General features: G+C 34.2%; 1 protein-coding gene across 1 annotated transcript in view; it reads right to left on the bottom strand.

The window, feature by feature from the left end:
- ANK2 (ankyrin 2) overlaps positions 1 to 16,422 on the bottom strand; it is a 320,058-nt gene that overhangs the window by 134,665 nt on the left and 168,971 nt on the right. Inside the window, exons 2-4 of the mRNA XM_081332775.1 lie at positions 11,005 to 11,106; positions 5,531 to 5,629; positions 4,172 to 4,273 (exon numbers count right to left, since the gene is read on the bottom strand). Coding sequence (XP_081188901.1) covers positions 4,172 to 4,273; positions 5,531 to 5,629; positions 11,005 to 11,106 — 303 coding nt within the window. The remainder of the gene's footprint in view (positions 1 to 4,171; positions 4,274 to 5,530; positions 5,630 to 11,004; positions 11,107 to 16,422) is intronic.

Here is a 16,422-nt window from a genome sequence, read left to right as displayed (position 1 = left end):
CTCATTTTGCCTCAGGAAATCATTTTAATGCAGTTATGTGTAGAACACAGATATATCTTCATCCCAAATAATCGCCACATTTGAATAGGGCCACACATCTGAAATCACCAGGTTGCTTGGACCTGTATGAATTACATATCTCTTAAAAGAGCTATGGAAACTGATAATAACCCCACATCTAAGTACTAAAAAACCAAAAATTCTCAACGTAGAATATGGGAGAATGTAATTCACGTATAACCACTGTTATGTCTGAATTCTCAAATTATTGATTTGCAAACAAAATATGTAAATTTTTGGAAAGCTTAATTGTTATCAAAAGTAATTACTATAATTTACTATTAAATCAGTAGGCAGTAAATTCCAAAACCAGGCTACATTTACCTGTTGATTTCTTCCTAAGAGGTCTGCATTAAATTTCATTTGCAAGTTCAATATATTTTTTGGCATATGGTAAACAAAGGTTAGTAATTAAAGTTTATTTAATTAGAAAATGAAAAGGAAATTCAAGTTTCTTGAGCATCAGTAAATTTATCATAACTTTCCCCAAAGAAAGAAAGAACAGAAGGATAAAATTGGACCATATTTACTTTCAAAATCTAAACCAAAAGCTGAAAAAAAAATTAACCACTTTGATGGACATCATGTGTTATCATTTTTAAAAATGGTTATCAATTTGCTTCCAATGATCTGGAAAAGCAGATATTGAGAATTTTTAAAAAATTAGGATGTGGAAAAAAAAGGTTAATATTAGTAGATGTGTGTATATCCCATCTGGGACGCGGTGGCTCAGTGTGTTAGGACGCTGAGCTTGTCGATCTGAAGGTCGGCAGTTTGGCGGGTTGAATCCCGAGTGCCGCGTAGCAGAGTGAGCGCCAGTTACTCGTCCCAGCTTCTGCCAACCTTTACCTTTATATCCCATCTAATACTCTTCCATGATACTATGCCATGGAAACTATCCATAATATTTAGACATACTAATGTTGTGCAGGCATGCAATTAATATATTCAAGTATGTTGCCATTAATATATTTTAGCAGAAAACAAGTAAAATTATGTATCTGGAAGATGCTGCTCTGCTCTGTTCTTTCTTTCTTTTCTCTTCCTTTGTCTTCGATTCCTTTGCATAATATGAATCTTCAATTATAGATACTTTTTATTATGTAACACTGCTGCCTGTGAAGCAGCAAAAATATGTAGGATTCAAATCTAATTCCCATCTATGCATCATGGATTTGATACGTACATTCATACATATTTGCAAATGCAAAGTCAGCTACAGATGATGCTTAGGGTAGTCCAGCTGACCACAAGCATATTAATAAAGTATCATTAAAGTGTATATTTTTGTATTTTTTTCATATACTTTGTTTATAGATACATATATTTGTACACAGTGTACATCCCATACTAAATATACTATGTCAGTTTAAGCTCAGAAGCAGATAACTCATTAAAAATACAATTATTTCTAAATGTCACTGTTTAAACCTCATTGTCCAGACAACACACAATTTTAAAAAATCTGTTCATAAAATCAAGAAACATTGTAAAACAATAGAACATTTGAGAACCACATTAAAATTAAAATGGGACAAAATATAACACAGCCCTTAAAAGTTTAATTTACAATAATAACAAAGTTTCTAAGGTGAGAGATCTGTCTTGAATACCTACTAAGCTAGTTTCCATCAATGGTAGAACACAACTAACAGTAAACAGCACTTCACAAATATGGAAGACGCCATTCAAGTATTCCATCAACAAATGATTTAGGGATTTAGCAACCAAATAGCAGTTTGAAAACCATCCAAACTGGGAATTGCTTATTATAATGCCTGACCAAAATCTAGCTATCAGATTTTATGTAAGTATATCTTATAAATGTTTAACTGTTCAACGAAAGATTCTACCTAATGTGAAGTTTTGTTCATCAGACCTCCGATCCTTCCGTCGCGGGTTGAAGACCCATTTATTTGAACTAGCGGGTCTGGCCTGATGGGGGTATATGGGTTTTTATAGGCTTGTTTTATCATTCTTGTTTTAACTTGGGCATTGATTTAATTGTTTTTTAATTTTTGTATTGTTATTTATATATGCCCTGTGAACCGCCCTGAGTCCCCTAGGGAGAAGGGCGGTATAGAAATCTCAATAAATTAAATTTGTTTTTGAACCTTTAGGTCAGTGTTGACTCCTGGTGACTGCCTGGAGAATCCCTGAATTTTTGTTGGGAAGGTTTGTTTGGAGGTGCTTAGCCACCACTTCCTTCCTAGGGATGAGAGTGACTGGCCCAGGGTGACCCAGCTGGTTTCATGCCTAAGGCAGAACGAGAACTCATGGTTTCTGCTTTCTTTTATGTTGCTTTAACCATTACACCAAACTGGCACTATGGTCAACATTTTGAGGGCCAGAGCTGCCCTTAATGTTATATGAAGCATATCAGTTATAGTTACTGGCACAATATTATAGTCCCCAAGCTACTTAATTTTAACTTAATTTAAGAGCCAGCCCAGATAATTTTTGGCAAATTGCACTAGTGAATTTTGGATAAAATTCCAAGGATGATACAAAAGAAGCCATCTGTAAACATTGGGTGCAACTTGCCCACCTCAAGTAGGCTAAGCAGAATCTAGTCATAAGAGTGAATGCAGTTTTTTGTTGTAAGAACTCTGATTCAGTTTTTAAAAATGAACATTCCTTGATTAACTTTCTTGCTATTCCAACATTATGAAACAGCTTATCAACCATAAGACAAGAGGGGAGGGCTGAGCCCTTAGAGTATGATACTCTCTAGACCAGGGTGCCCAATCTTTCTGTCTTGGTGGACGGGCGGGGGGGAGGGAAGGGGATGGTTCCATGTGAGTGGCAGAGTTTTGGAGTTTCATCTGCCACTGCCTATCACTTGCACAAATGGAGCTTCACGCGTGAGTGCCCCCAGCTCATGTAAGTGGAGCTGCATGCAATCTCACGCTTTCCTGCCACTTGTGTGGCCCAGTTCCAAACAGGCCGTGGCTCGGTAGTGGGCTGCAGCCCAAGAGTTGGAGACACCTGCTTTAGACTATCCATACTAATATTATGCAGGCATGAAATTGGTGAGTACATATGTTTGTTTATAAATGTATTGCATGCAAATGAGTTTGCCAATTTCCCAAGTAAATGCCAACCATGTGAGATTACTTGAGATTGCTTTGACATGGGAACATGATCATTGTAAATTAATGCTGTAAAAATACTGACGCATGTAAAAATGCCTTCATATATTTTGAAGGAAATACACACTTTATACCTTAAGGGCCTTTTGTATGATGAACTTCAGTAGCATCATGCACAGATTAAGAATTTTCATCTGATTGTAGATGCCACTTTATTTAAAGATTTGTCAGCTCCTTTCTGCTCTTTCCCTCCCTCCAGAACAAGGAGGCCTCTTCTGTTTTGCTGGTGTGAGTCAGCAATTACAAAAATAGATCAAAGAATATTGTCTCAGATACCAAGGCATTTCCTGAATATAAGGGGTGGGTGAGTAGGAAAGCATTATTCCAGATGCTACCTTGTAGTTAGGGCTTGTGGATTATCACTGCTCATTATTATGATTATACTTTAGACTTTTAGAGAAAATAAAAACATAATAACACTATATTTTAAGTCTGTATTTTACATTTGCAAAGATTATAATGATTAAGCATGGACTAGTCCTTCCTAGGATGGAGAGGCAATAAATTAAAAACATATTCTTTGGTCACTTCTATTGGTAGTTCCTTGTTCATTAGACATACGGCTGTGTATGAACTAATTTCTAACATTTTTAGGAATGTTTAAAGATGTTATTGTGTTACTAAATTATTTTTAAACTACATCTAAAATTTAGGAAAAAAATGTGGCTATGTTATGCTTGGTATGTTGCAAAATGGTGACTGCTTTTGCAGAAGGATGTGTGAATACCAGATCATAAAGGATGGCTTAAATAATCTGGACAATGATTATTTGATATTATTGATGACAATATGTATCATTTATAAAATAGTTAATTCAGCTGCAACTGCTGGAAATTGTTAACATCAATCATGATACTGAATAAAGTGTGTACTTCACTGTATATGTCACCAATTAACCTTGAGACCATTTTTATTTAGATTAAAGTGCAACAAAAAGTTGCACATATACGTCAACTTACCTGAGACTGTGCATTAATATTAGCTCCTTCTTTAACTAGAACTTTGACCACTTCAGCCTGTCCCGCCAGGGAAGCAATATGTAGCGCAGTATTTCCCTTCTGCTTTGCACGGAATAAAAATGCACACATTAATTTAAATTGTACCTATAATTCAGAGCAACATACAGTATAATCTCTGTAATATTAATAAAAATATGAATTAAATGTTGAAATTTCTCCATTATAAAATGTTCAGTATCTTCCATTTCCCTTATAATCTGATTTAAATTAAGATTATCCAGACACATTTCTAGGAAAGTAATATATTTATTCTTTTTTTAAAAAATAAAATCAGTACTGTTGATAGGCATTTTCATTAGCAAGCACCACAATTTGGGAATAATTTTCTTAAATAGTTGTTTCTAATTATGAAATTCTGTCAGCAACATGAACATTGAAATGTAGTTATGCATACCATTTCCTAATAAATCAGAAGAATTGAGCTACTTTAGCATGTCTGTTGAAAGAAAATGATGGCTCTAATCCATAACGAAAGAAATTATGAAACTAATTCAAAATTTGCTTTTGGTTTATTTAGCAATTGAATAGAGTTCATTTTGAACAGTTCTTGGTTTCTTTCAAAAATAATAGAAATTAAAAATTCTACCAGCTGTACATAAGAAGGAGCAGGGAATGTGGAAACAAATAAGTTTATATTTGGTTCAGGTTTGCCCTGCCTATCTTAGTTAAATATTAAATCCTGATTTTAGCAAATCCAAAACAATAATTAGTTGCAATAAGTCTTACAAAGTTTCACAGAACTAAAATTGTGACTCATGTGCAGATGACATTTCATTCAGGATTAGGAGGAAAAAGCAATATGTAGAAATTATATGGGAAATAGCCATAGTTTAGAAATATTGCCTAAATAAACTTTAAATAATTAAAGCCGTGGTGGCAAACCTATGGCATGCACCATTGCCCCAGTCCTAGGCCTTCAGCTGGGTTTTATAAAACCTTTTCGCTTTAGGCCTCTGCCACAGTGTGCAAAAAAATAAATAAATAGGTTCAATCTATCAATTTCAACTTCTTGCTGGGGGGGGGGAATCTCGCAAAGTTGGAATTGATTGATTGAACTTTTTAGTCCCACCCAGTCTGCCGTTATCATAGCAGCCATGCCCACCCAATTGGCCACCCCTGCCCAATGGGCCACGCCCACCTGGCACCCGATGATACATAAGTGGGTTTTGGGTTACAGTTTGGGCACTCAGTCTCTAAAAGGTTTGCCATCACTGAATTAAAACATTTACCAATACATTTTACCATTCACTCTTTTGTGTTAATGATATTTTTCTAAGCACCTGGACAATGAATAATTACCTTCGTTGCAGAATCAACTGCAGATCCTCTTTCCAGCAATTCCTGAACCAAACCCACATGGCCTTCTTTGGCAGCCAGGTGTAAGGCATTAAGTCCATTCTGTATACAAATAAATTATACTGTTAATATGGAGGTTACATTGACATTTTGGAATATGTCATATTATGCATACTGTTTCTCAACTTCAGTATACGTCACAGAGCTGGCAAGATGAGAGCAATAATTCCCAGGGTGGGAAAACTATTAAATCAGCATAGAGCAAGTACTATCCAATGCGATAAATAAAACAGTCAAATAACATCCATAATTTAGTGTGTTTATTTAATTTATATTTTTCTATCTTTTCCAATTTTACAAGATTCTGAAGAATTCAACCATAAAAACAATATAAATATAAATAGCATCTATGTAAACATAGAAATTAACTGATTGGTTGCCCACCATCCTACCAAAGGAGAAAGTCCCTTTGAAATAAAATTGTTTTCTGAGTTTTTCAGAACCACATCTTCTCTTTTGATTACATAACTATGCTTAGATTTGCTACATAGATCACAAGCTTTCTAGCACCATGCATCAAACATATTCTGAATGAAACTTTATTGTCAAAGTACAACCATGTATACATTGAGATTGGCTGAGCCTCCCTTCGTGCCCCCACCCCCAACTTACAGTGACACAAACCCTCCATCTTATTACACCATGTGAGCTAATTGCACAACACACCGGCCTCGCAAGTCAATCATGCATAAAGTTTATAAAATTATTTCCCGTTCAAAAGCCTAACAGCCCATGGATAAAAGCTGTTCTTCAGCCTGTTGGTACGGCTGGCTATACTCCTATATCTCCTACCCAATGGTAAGAGAGTAAAGAGATGCCGTCCAGGATGTGAGTCATCCCTGAGAATTTTCCTCACTCTTCCAAGGCAGCGAGCCCTGGCGATGGCATCCAGTGGTGCCAGGGGACAGCCCACAATGTCTTGTGCTGTGCTCACCACCCTCTGTAATGCTTTCCTATCCGTGGCTGTCAGACCAGCATACCAAACCACAATACAGTACGAGAGGACGCTCTCTATAATAGACCGAAAAAAGAGGGTCATTAGCCGTTGTTCTACCCTGTTCTTCCGCAAGGTAGAACAACGGCTAATGACCCTCTTTTACCGGTCTATTATAGAGAGCATCCTCTTGTTTACAAGATACAAAAAAAAGATATTCATTATGTTGAGACAAGTATGTGAAAGTTATACATATAGGCAAAGGTATGGTGCATTAAATAAATTAACACAATATGAAACGTAAGTTTTGGTTGTAATAATCAGTGGAATCTGTAAAAGGTCAGTTGAGCACAATCAAATCTATTTAGAAGAGAGACTGGCTAGAAACCAAATAGTGCTTAACTGATTAAATGGATCAAAGTAGGAAAAAAGACACTGAGGGAAAAACTCATGTTGATTTTTCATTATCCAGAGATTTTTCTAGGTATCAGAAAACAGAAGATTCAGTGTTTTTTTAACTTTACACTAAAGTGTTCTATTTAATTTTAAGAAAATACTGCTGTGAACCTACAGGAAAGAGATATTTATGAAAGGAAAATAGAAAAGCAGGCCTTAAATAGTAGTTTTGTCTATCACTAAAATTGTCTCTTAAAAACGTAGTTTTGCATTTCTTTATGCAACCAAGAACCAGATTCATAATTAAAAGAGGTCACATAAAAGTGGGACAGGAATTAAATTAAACATGACTAAGTAACATTTAGCATGTTTAGCATGTTCCATTACTATCAGAGTAATATGTGTAAATAAAATTGTTTATTTCTTTTGTATCTAAGGGGATTTGGAAGGGTTACGATTCATTTATGGTAGCTAGGACAATTTAAATTCAGAAAATTATAACCCTCTTGGTTTATGAAATTATCAGAGCATCTGCTTTTATTGACATTTTAATGATTATGTAATATTACTAACATTCTTTATCTTTTAATTTCTTATTTAATGACATACAGGGACATGGAGGGGGAGGGAGAAAGAGAAATAATAGTGCATTTAAGCATTTAATTTTCCTCACTGTTTTTAAAATGTAATTTTTATGACAAACATTTGCCATATTTATCCGAGAGGAAAGAGATTATGTAATTTAGGACAACTAAAGGGAAAATCATGTCAAAAATAACTTGTCTATTTCATTATCGTGCTCTCAATAAATCTCAAAGTGCCCTTCCATTGTAGCATATATCTTTTGGCTTTAGATACTCTTCCAAATGGAAGAACACATTCAGTAGATGTTTTCTGAGCTGGTAAATATTTAACTGGTCAAAATATTCTCCTTGTTCGCCTGTACAGTTATTCCATTAGCAACAATAGGGTCAGAACAGTAGATCCTTCTACTGAAGAAGTAATCTGAGCAGAACTCTACTCAGGAGATTATTCTATTGATGGGACCAAATTTTGATTTTAACCCACTCAGTTAGCAATAATTAGCAATAAACTAGCAGCCTTCATATATAGTAAATATCTGTAACAAAAGACCTTAGCAAACATGTTGGAAAAGGCCGAAGAATCTATAATGTTTAATACATTGTGTTAATCTTTCTTTTATGTTTGGAATGTAATCTCAACAGTAAGTGGATGGGCAAGGAAAACAAACGTTTGGTGTCCACCTTCAAAATCAGATACTACAAGTATATCTACCTACAAGTTAGAGCTTTCTTAGGAGTTTGATTCACAGTTAAGGATTTAATTGTCTATTGAAAAATTGAGGCTATCACACATACCTATACATAAACAAACCTGCCCCTTATTCACATGAATCAAAATCCTGTTTAGGTGGATTTCTCCACAGCCTGAAGAAGAGAATGAAAGTTTAAAATAATCTAATTCCTTATTTATATCGTCCTCTTTAAAAAATATTTCAAAGCACACATACAAACTTTATGAGAAAAGTGGAACATGCTTCTAAAATGCTGCTTTTTTATTAATGTCACATACACCATGTTTTATAATGAAGAACCTGTGTAACTATTCTGATTGCCAGAGAGGAACATCAGCTTCTCAAATTTATTCTATCATACTTCAAGCTTTCCTAACAAAATACTTACTACCTAATATTCCATAAAAATAGTAAAGAAATCACACGCTTCCACATGTGGGATCACTAAACACCAGGTCCATTGTGGAGGAAGATCTGGGAGAAGATTTCAGTACTAGAAAGCCAAAGATTATATACTATGCTATCTCACTTAACAACTATGAACTAATTAATAAAATATTGCTGCCTTCAAATATTTCTATTCTGACTTCATGTTACTGATTTGTAGAATATATGCCCGTTTGTTCTTTGTTTTTCCTTTATATATTTATGTCTAACAACTGTATAGTAATAAGATACAAAGAATAAGTTTAACAGTTTCATGAGATATGGTAAATAATTTACTACATAGATAAGTTGTATTTAAATGCCTTTATCACATGTGCTTATTTGTACAACTGGCTGGTTTATATCTTCCAGAGTTGGAGCATGGATTACATTTCCTTTAATGTCATAAACATCTTCATACAATTTCTGGGTATCTCAATTTTGAGATAAAACATTCTTTAAAAAACAGGATATCAAACTGACACAGGAAAGAAATAAAAATGGAGTCCATTCATTTAGTATGCCAGTATATAATTAGAGGAGAACAAGTATATACTAAGATGTCATTTGATCACTGCTAGCCCCATAGTTGGTCCACTTGTCAATAGGTTCTTCCAACTACCGCAATCAACAATTGTTGACCAATTACTGTGATACTACTTTATTGAAACATATAGGGAGGCCATTATGGTAGGTATACTGTAACCTCCTATGAAAGCTGAAGCCTGTTTTTTGTTTATCATTATGCAGTCCTTTGGTTGTCCTCCTCTCTTCGAAATATATTTCTGGTCTATAGCTATCTGAAAGATGGATGGATGGAGACAGACTGATAGATGATAGAACATGGATTGATGGATATATAGACAGATAGATTTCCCATTTTAAAAGCTGATATTCTGAAAGATAATGCTTCACTTAGCTACCTGTCAAAAATATAGATTTTAATATACATAGAGGAACTCTCTCATGTGATAAGAATTGATTATCCTACAGAAAAGCGTCAGCTGAAGAAAGTTGAATATTACTTCTTCAGTGAAACTGTAATAAAAAATTAATTGTTTCTTGCAGCAACAGCATTCAGAATGCAGATTTATTTATAATTCTTTTGATGGTCTCATGGGCATTTGAAATACAATTATCCAATCAAAGAACAAATTTACAGATAAGATCTACATTAAAAATACTATTTTTCCCAATGACACAATATCAAATTTTCACTCTTCCTTAAATCGATTCTATCCCAATCTGTGGTATCTCTGATAGTTTTTCAAGGAACATCCTCTTTGTCACTCAATATATAACATTCTGATAGCTATCTGTAGTTGCTATAATGGCTACATATATATGCATTATAATTTGCAAATTTTTCTAAAATTCTGTCAAAATATTCAACAACTAATTAATATTTGGTCCTACATTTTTGCAGAGAATTTGGAAAAGGTGTCATGCCATCTTTGAAACAAAATAGATATACATTTTATTTAGAGCACTGTGGTAAGCTTGTAAGCCGCCCTGAGTCTTCGGAGAAGGGCGGGATATAAATGGAATTAAAATAAATAAATAAATAAATAAAAGAGAATCTGTCGTGTTTGTGGGAATTCTAACTTTTGACAGCATGGTAACCTCCATTTTTTTTTTATAACTGCAGTTCTCAGAATTCCAGGCCAAAATGATTTGAGGGAATTGTGCTGAAGAACATTGCTTAAGCCCATACAAGACAACTTTTTTATTTGAAATATAATTAAGAACATTTACTTCACACCAGTAAATAATTGTATATTAAATATAATTATATGGCCCCTAATATTTTAGCTGTGTGATGCTGTGTACTGTAGACCAGGGGTCCCCAAACCCGTCTGTGGACCGGTACCAGTCCGCAGCATGCCAGAAACCATGCCGCGCAAACAAACAAAGCCCCAGCCACAGGACGCAGGCAACACATGAAACCACAACCCTCCAAACTGTGGAAAAATCTCTCTCTACGGAACCAGTCCCTGATGCCCAAAAGGTTGATGGCCGCTGCTACAGACTGAACTACAGTCCATGGAGTGATCATCTAAACTGGCATTAATCAACAGGCATAATCAACAAGAATAACATTTGTTCCCAAAATTGACAATCTAGCTGTAACAATTTCCTATCTTCAATCTCTACATATAATGAACAATTCAGAAGACCATCTGTCTCACCTCTTTGGGAATAATTTCAGGTCTATGTATTTTTATCTATGATTGCCTTCTTTAGCAATTAAAGAACACTGGAGGAGGTGGTTCCCATTTATTCTTCAATATTACAGTACAATTTGGAGTTTATAAAACATAAGCCCACGTGTGGCTACTTATTTACCTGATTGCTTGTATTGATGTCTATTCCTCCTTTTAGATATTCCACTACTTTGTCCAAATTGCCAGCTCTGGCAGCTCGAAGGAAGCTTGCATTGCTGTCCGACTGTGAAAAGCAAAACAGAATAATTATATTATGTTCTGAACATAAGGAACAGAAACACATTACTATAGGAAAGTTTTTAGTTATGCTACTGATGTTTTTCCCAATTTTTATTGATTCAGTTACCCCTCTGGAAAAATTACATGAGCTTTTTTTATTTATAATACTTGCAAGTGGCTTTTTTAAAATATGCAGCACCACTATGTTCTTAAAGGAAGCATCAATAATCTCCCAGATGTAATCATTCTTGCCCCATTTAGCTGCCTGACAATGTGAGGGGCATGGATCCAATACACAAGTTAGGACTATGGAGGACCCTATTGACTTCCTCAAGTTTCACAAGTAGAAAGTAACATCAGATCACATCACAAATGTTTTAGTTGCAAAGTATCCAATGTGTTTATGTTGCATGCCTGGAACTGTTTCATCTTATCTTTCCCTAGAAATAGCTGTAAATGCAAAGAAGAATTGCTGTTTCACCAGCTTTATCACCATTGTGTAGGTTTGGACATAAACTCACAATTTAAATAAAGTCACATTTGTGATTGGTTTTTACCACTAGTGCTATAGGCATCTTTTTTAGTCTTTTCCTTTTTTTGAGTTCTTTGTAATCAAGGAAATCCTTAAAGTTGAAAACTGTGCAAAGATCTTGCAAAACAATCTTATCCAGCACTCTGGCCAACTCTACATTCTGCAGACCAACAGGGCATTAGGGAATTGCTTGTCAACCTTAATTATGAATTGTTTAATTCTTGCTTCACTTTCTTTATTCCACAACTAAATCCAAAATCAAGCCACAAAATGCATAATATATATGGAGCCACACAGGAAGACTATCGTTAAAACTATTGCCAGTAAATAGAGAGGACTTGATAAATAAGAAATTACTTGTTTTAATTATACAAAAGAAATATAAATTTGAGGAATATTCTATTATAGACTTGCAAATATATTAGCTATTTGGGATTCCTTCAAAAGATACTCATATAGCTGTATTATTTCTTATGCTTCATGTGAAAAATGAAAAATTAAGAAAAATTAGGAAAAAACTTAAGGATGTCTTGAGCATATATATAAGACCAACACTATTATTATTTATTTCTACAGTAAAATATAAACCAATTTAATTATTTCCTAAATATCTAGCATATAGAGTTGGAATATTTATACTAATAATGAATTCCTAATGGTTTAAAAGATTATTAGCTACGTGCATTAAAATACAAGGGAAGATTAATTCAACAAAATTATTGTTTGTAATGCTTTCTGGACATTCCTGATTATTATTTTTAAAAAAACTAACCTTTAATTTAATTAGGTCATAACAGTAAAGGAATTTTGCTCACATGGTATTTTATTATGTGCTCTATTACTCCATTTTGATTTGACACCCATAAGTTTGCTAATATGCTATAAAGAGCAATACAGGTGAAAAGTGTAAAAGAATTTTTAGAATCACAGACCAAAGGTATTATGTAAAGAATTATGGAAATATTAACAGTTGGGGGGTGGGGGTGGGATGAGGGATGGGCAGCAAAAGATCACTATTCAAAGTGGTAAAGTTAGAACTATTCCACATGTACAGGCTTGGATTACAGATATATGCTCATTTTTTGTTTATGATCAGGTTTTTTAGCAACAAAATGGAAAAAGTTATATTATTTTATGTAGGCAAGCTTAAATCATTAATTAAAAAACTAGATTTGATATGTTTCATACATATCTTCTTTTTTGTATGATAAAAAAACAAAAAATTTAAAAAAAATAAAATTATATCTTCACCTATCAAGTATCCAAGAAGGAAGAGAAAACGTTAACATCATACATATCTACTTCCTTGATTTTTTTTTACAATTTCTGTGTAATTTAATATCATTTCCTTAATTTTTTTTATCAAATGTAAATTCCTCAGCCTTTGGTATTGTAGTTTTTAGATTCATATTTTTTTGGTGACACACAAAATCTGACATTAGCTATGAATCAATTGAGTTCTTGGCCAACACACATTATAATCGTCTGTACATGTGATTTCAATATCAGCAAAGGCATTAAACAATCAAGAATAACCACACAGCCGAGTTTTATTCCCTGATCATCACTGGACCATTCATTCTATTCACTTCTTGTTTAGCACATGTCCCCTACTTATGGAATAAATTGTTAACTTCAAGGTGCTGGTGATGACCTATAAAGCCCTAAATGGCTTGGGTCCGGGATATCTGAGGGAACACCTGCTGCCGGCATCAAGTTCCCTTCGTCCAGTGCGCTCCCACAGGGAGGGTCTTCTCAGGGTGCCACCGGTAAGAGATTGCCGGCGGGTAACACCCAGGGATAGGGCCTTCTCAGTGGGGGCGCCTGCCCTTTGGAACCAGCTGCCAGTGGAGCTGAGGACTGCCCCCGACCTCCGTTCATTCTGCTGGGGCCTGAAGACCTGGCTCTTCGAGCTCTCTGGCCCAGGCTGAGGATTAATCTTATTTTAACTGGGGTTTTATTTATGCAGGGACAAATATATATATTTTTTAATTTGTTTTTAACTTTTGTATCTTGGTTTTTTAATCACCCTGTAAACCGCCCTGAGTCCTTCGGGAAAGGGCGGTATATAAATGTAATAAAATAAATAAATAAAATAAAATAAACTTACATTAAAAAAAAACCTAAACAAATACTACTGAAAGATTGTCAAAACACAGAGAGCTAATAATAGTGTATTGCCTCCATTCTAGTTATACATTACAGCTAATAACAACATGTCTACTTCTCTTAGTAGCAACATCTAAAACTGAAAAGTGGGGCAAATAAACATAGCAAGAAAGGCCACAGTTCTTTGCCTTTCTTCCTATTTCCTGAGTTCTCATTGGTAGGATTAATTTGAACAAATCAGTGAAGAATCCATATACATGCATATACTTCGACTCCTTTTGAAGAACTTTTGTTACATGACACAGAAGACAAAGGAGGCGGAAGCCGAAAGGCAAAATAAGACAGAGACAGAGAGTTGGCTTTAAGTTATCTAACAACCAAAATAAGCTGTTATTTATTCCTTTTGATAATGGCTATTAATATTTTCATTTCTATACTTTCTTTTTAATATATTAATAATATATTACTAGAATATTTATAATATTCCATATATTTCTAATACTGATAAAGAATCTATTAATGTATTTTTGTGCCACATTCAATCTGAACAGCTTATGTTAGCTTCCTTTCTTGTGGCATTAATTCACCAACGAGGTCTGTAGCTGGACATGAAAACTGTCCTTAATCCACCTTAACATGTTTATCTCTCGGTGTGTGCCTGGCATTGAGGTCAGGCAGCCCTGAAGGATCTTTGGAATGTCTTAGGGTGCCCTTTGGATTTGGCAGTGGATATTCAGCCTTGCATCTAACTCAAATTAGTTTTCAGTCTGTATGTTCAAGGATGCATATTACATTACCAAATAGTCAGTTCACTTGTAGCCAGAATGCATAACATGATAATGAAAAATACTTAGCCAATCATATTCTGAATCAAGACTATGAATTGCTTTCAGTCAAAAGATACCGTAAGATTAATACTTTGGAGTTATTGTTCTCACTTAATAAACTGCAAATGCTAATTAGGTTTTATTTTTAAAAAGTGATGCTAATTTTCTTCTCTACAGAATCACATTATTTAAAATCACCAAGAAATAACATATTTAATATTTTTTAAAAATGTTCAAATTATATTAATTTTCAAGCCAAAGGTACTTGAAAAAAATATTTTTCTTGATAAAAAGTACAATAATGACTTTCAACAAGACCTTAACTTACTTTTACTAGTCTTTTAAAATACAGTGGTTTTATGTTTCAATCAATGCTGCCAAATCCCATTAAATTAAATGACATTTTTGCAACTAATAAATAGTATCAGAGTAAATACAGTAAAATTGCAGTGGGAAAACAAGAGAAAGGCCTACTTTAGGGTACTCCTGGCTATCATGAAATGTTTGTACTGCAAAAGTTATGGCATCCACTGAAATTTTGCTTTCCGGTTGACTTGTGTTGAAAGACCAAACCTAAAGTGACCACGGTTGTGAAGCCAAGTTGGCTGGGCAGCTTTCAGCTGTCAGCTGAGTAGCTGTTCAGAATTCAAAAAATGTGGTGGGGATTGAGTTTGGCAGGAAACTGGAGGAAGGGATAGAAATAAACATGAAGTGATCAGAAAAGCATGAAACTACCTTTTAATTATTAGGTATTCTCTGCACCATTGGAAAAATGAAAGTGAGATTATAAAGACATATTTAAGTAGAAGAACATCAAGATTTTAATCAAATTCAGTATGGGTGTGCCTAATTATTGCTACAGTTTAACATTTACCTACTGTAACAATATGTGACTAAGATAAATAACTATGTCCATGTATCATAGCAACTGCAAGGATATGTTATAGAGGAGCGTGACTGTAACTTTAACAATTTATAATAAAGTTTTTTAAAAAGACAAGGCATGGGGGTGTACTGAAGCAGATTTTTTTCACTGTTTATTCATCATATTTTTCTGCTGAATTTCAGAGTCAATGTGATTTCAAGATCTTTTCCAGGAAAACTACAATTAATGCTTTTAAAAAACAACAACAGTGATTGTAAAACCAAACACTGACCTTCCTAATTTATAAAGGTTTAGCAAAATGTTACGATTTCATACGTCTAAAATATGATACTGCAGAATTATCTGTTGTTTTATAGAGTGGGAATAAGTCCAGTGTGTAGAAGTGGTAAAGCAGCAGAATTTAAGTAAATATTAAAATAAACTTCCTAAGAGTTTGTTTTGTTATATTCTACATCAGAATTAAATGGTAAAGAAAGTATTATACAAAAACTAATTATGTCATTTGGATACTTTCTTGACAAGAAGTGCTTTATACAAATCAAACATAAATAAGTATTCAAGTTAACTGAATTTGCATTGTTTCATGTCAAATTTACAAAGGATGTTCTTGAAAACAGAAAGTTACTATATATATACATATTAGAATGGCTAATATATAAAGTAGAAACTGACTGTCAATAATGAGGCTTTATGCTTATAAACATAGGAGGAAGTTCCTGAGGAACTGGTCCAAAGGTTCTTTGATGTTTATTCATTTTAAATCAACTATTTCCATCTGCATTTAAACTAAAGGATTAGAATAATCCTATGATTTCATAACTTGGTTCTAAACAATAAACTAGTCTCTAATGGAACAAGGTATGGCAATGTATGGCAGTGAAAGTTGGACCATAAAAAAGGCTGAGCACCAAAGAATTGAGGCCTTTGAACTATGGTGCTGGAGAAGACTCCTGCGAGTCCCTTGGA

This window comes from Vipera berus, assembly GCF_964194415.1.
Source record: "Vipera berus genome assembly, chromosome: 7".
NCBI lineage: Eukaryota > Metazoa > Chordata > Lepidosauria > Squamata > Viperidae > Vipera > Vipera berus.
The sequence above is the reverse complement of the archived record's forward strand: the minus strand, read 5'-3'. Positions and strand labels throughout refer to the sequence as shown.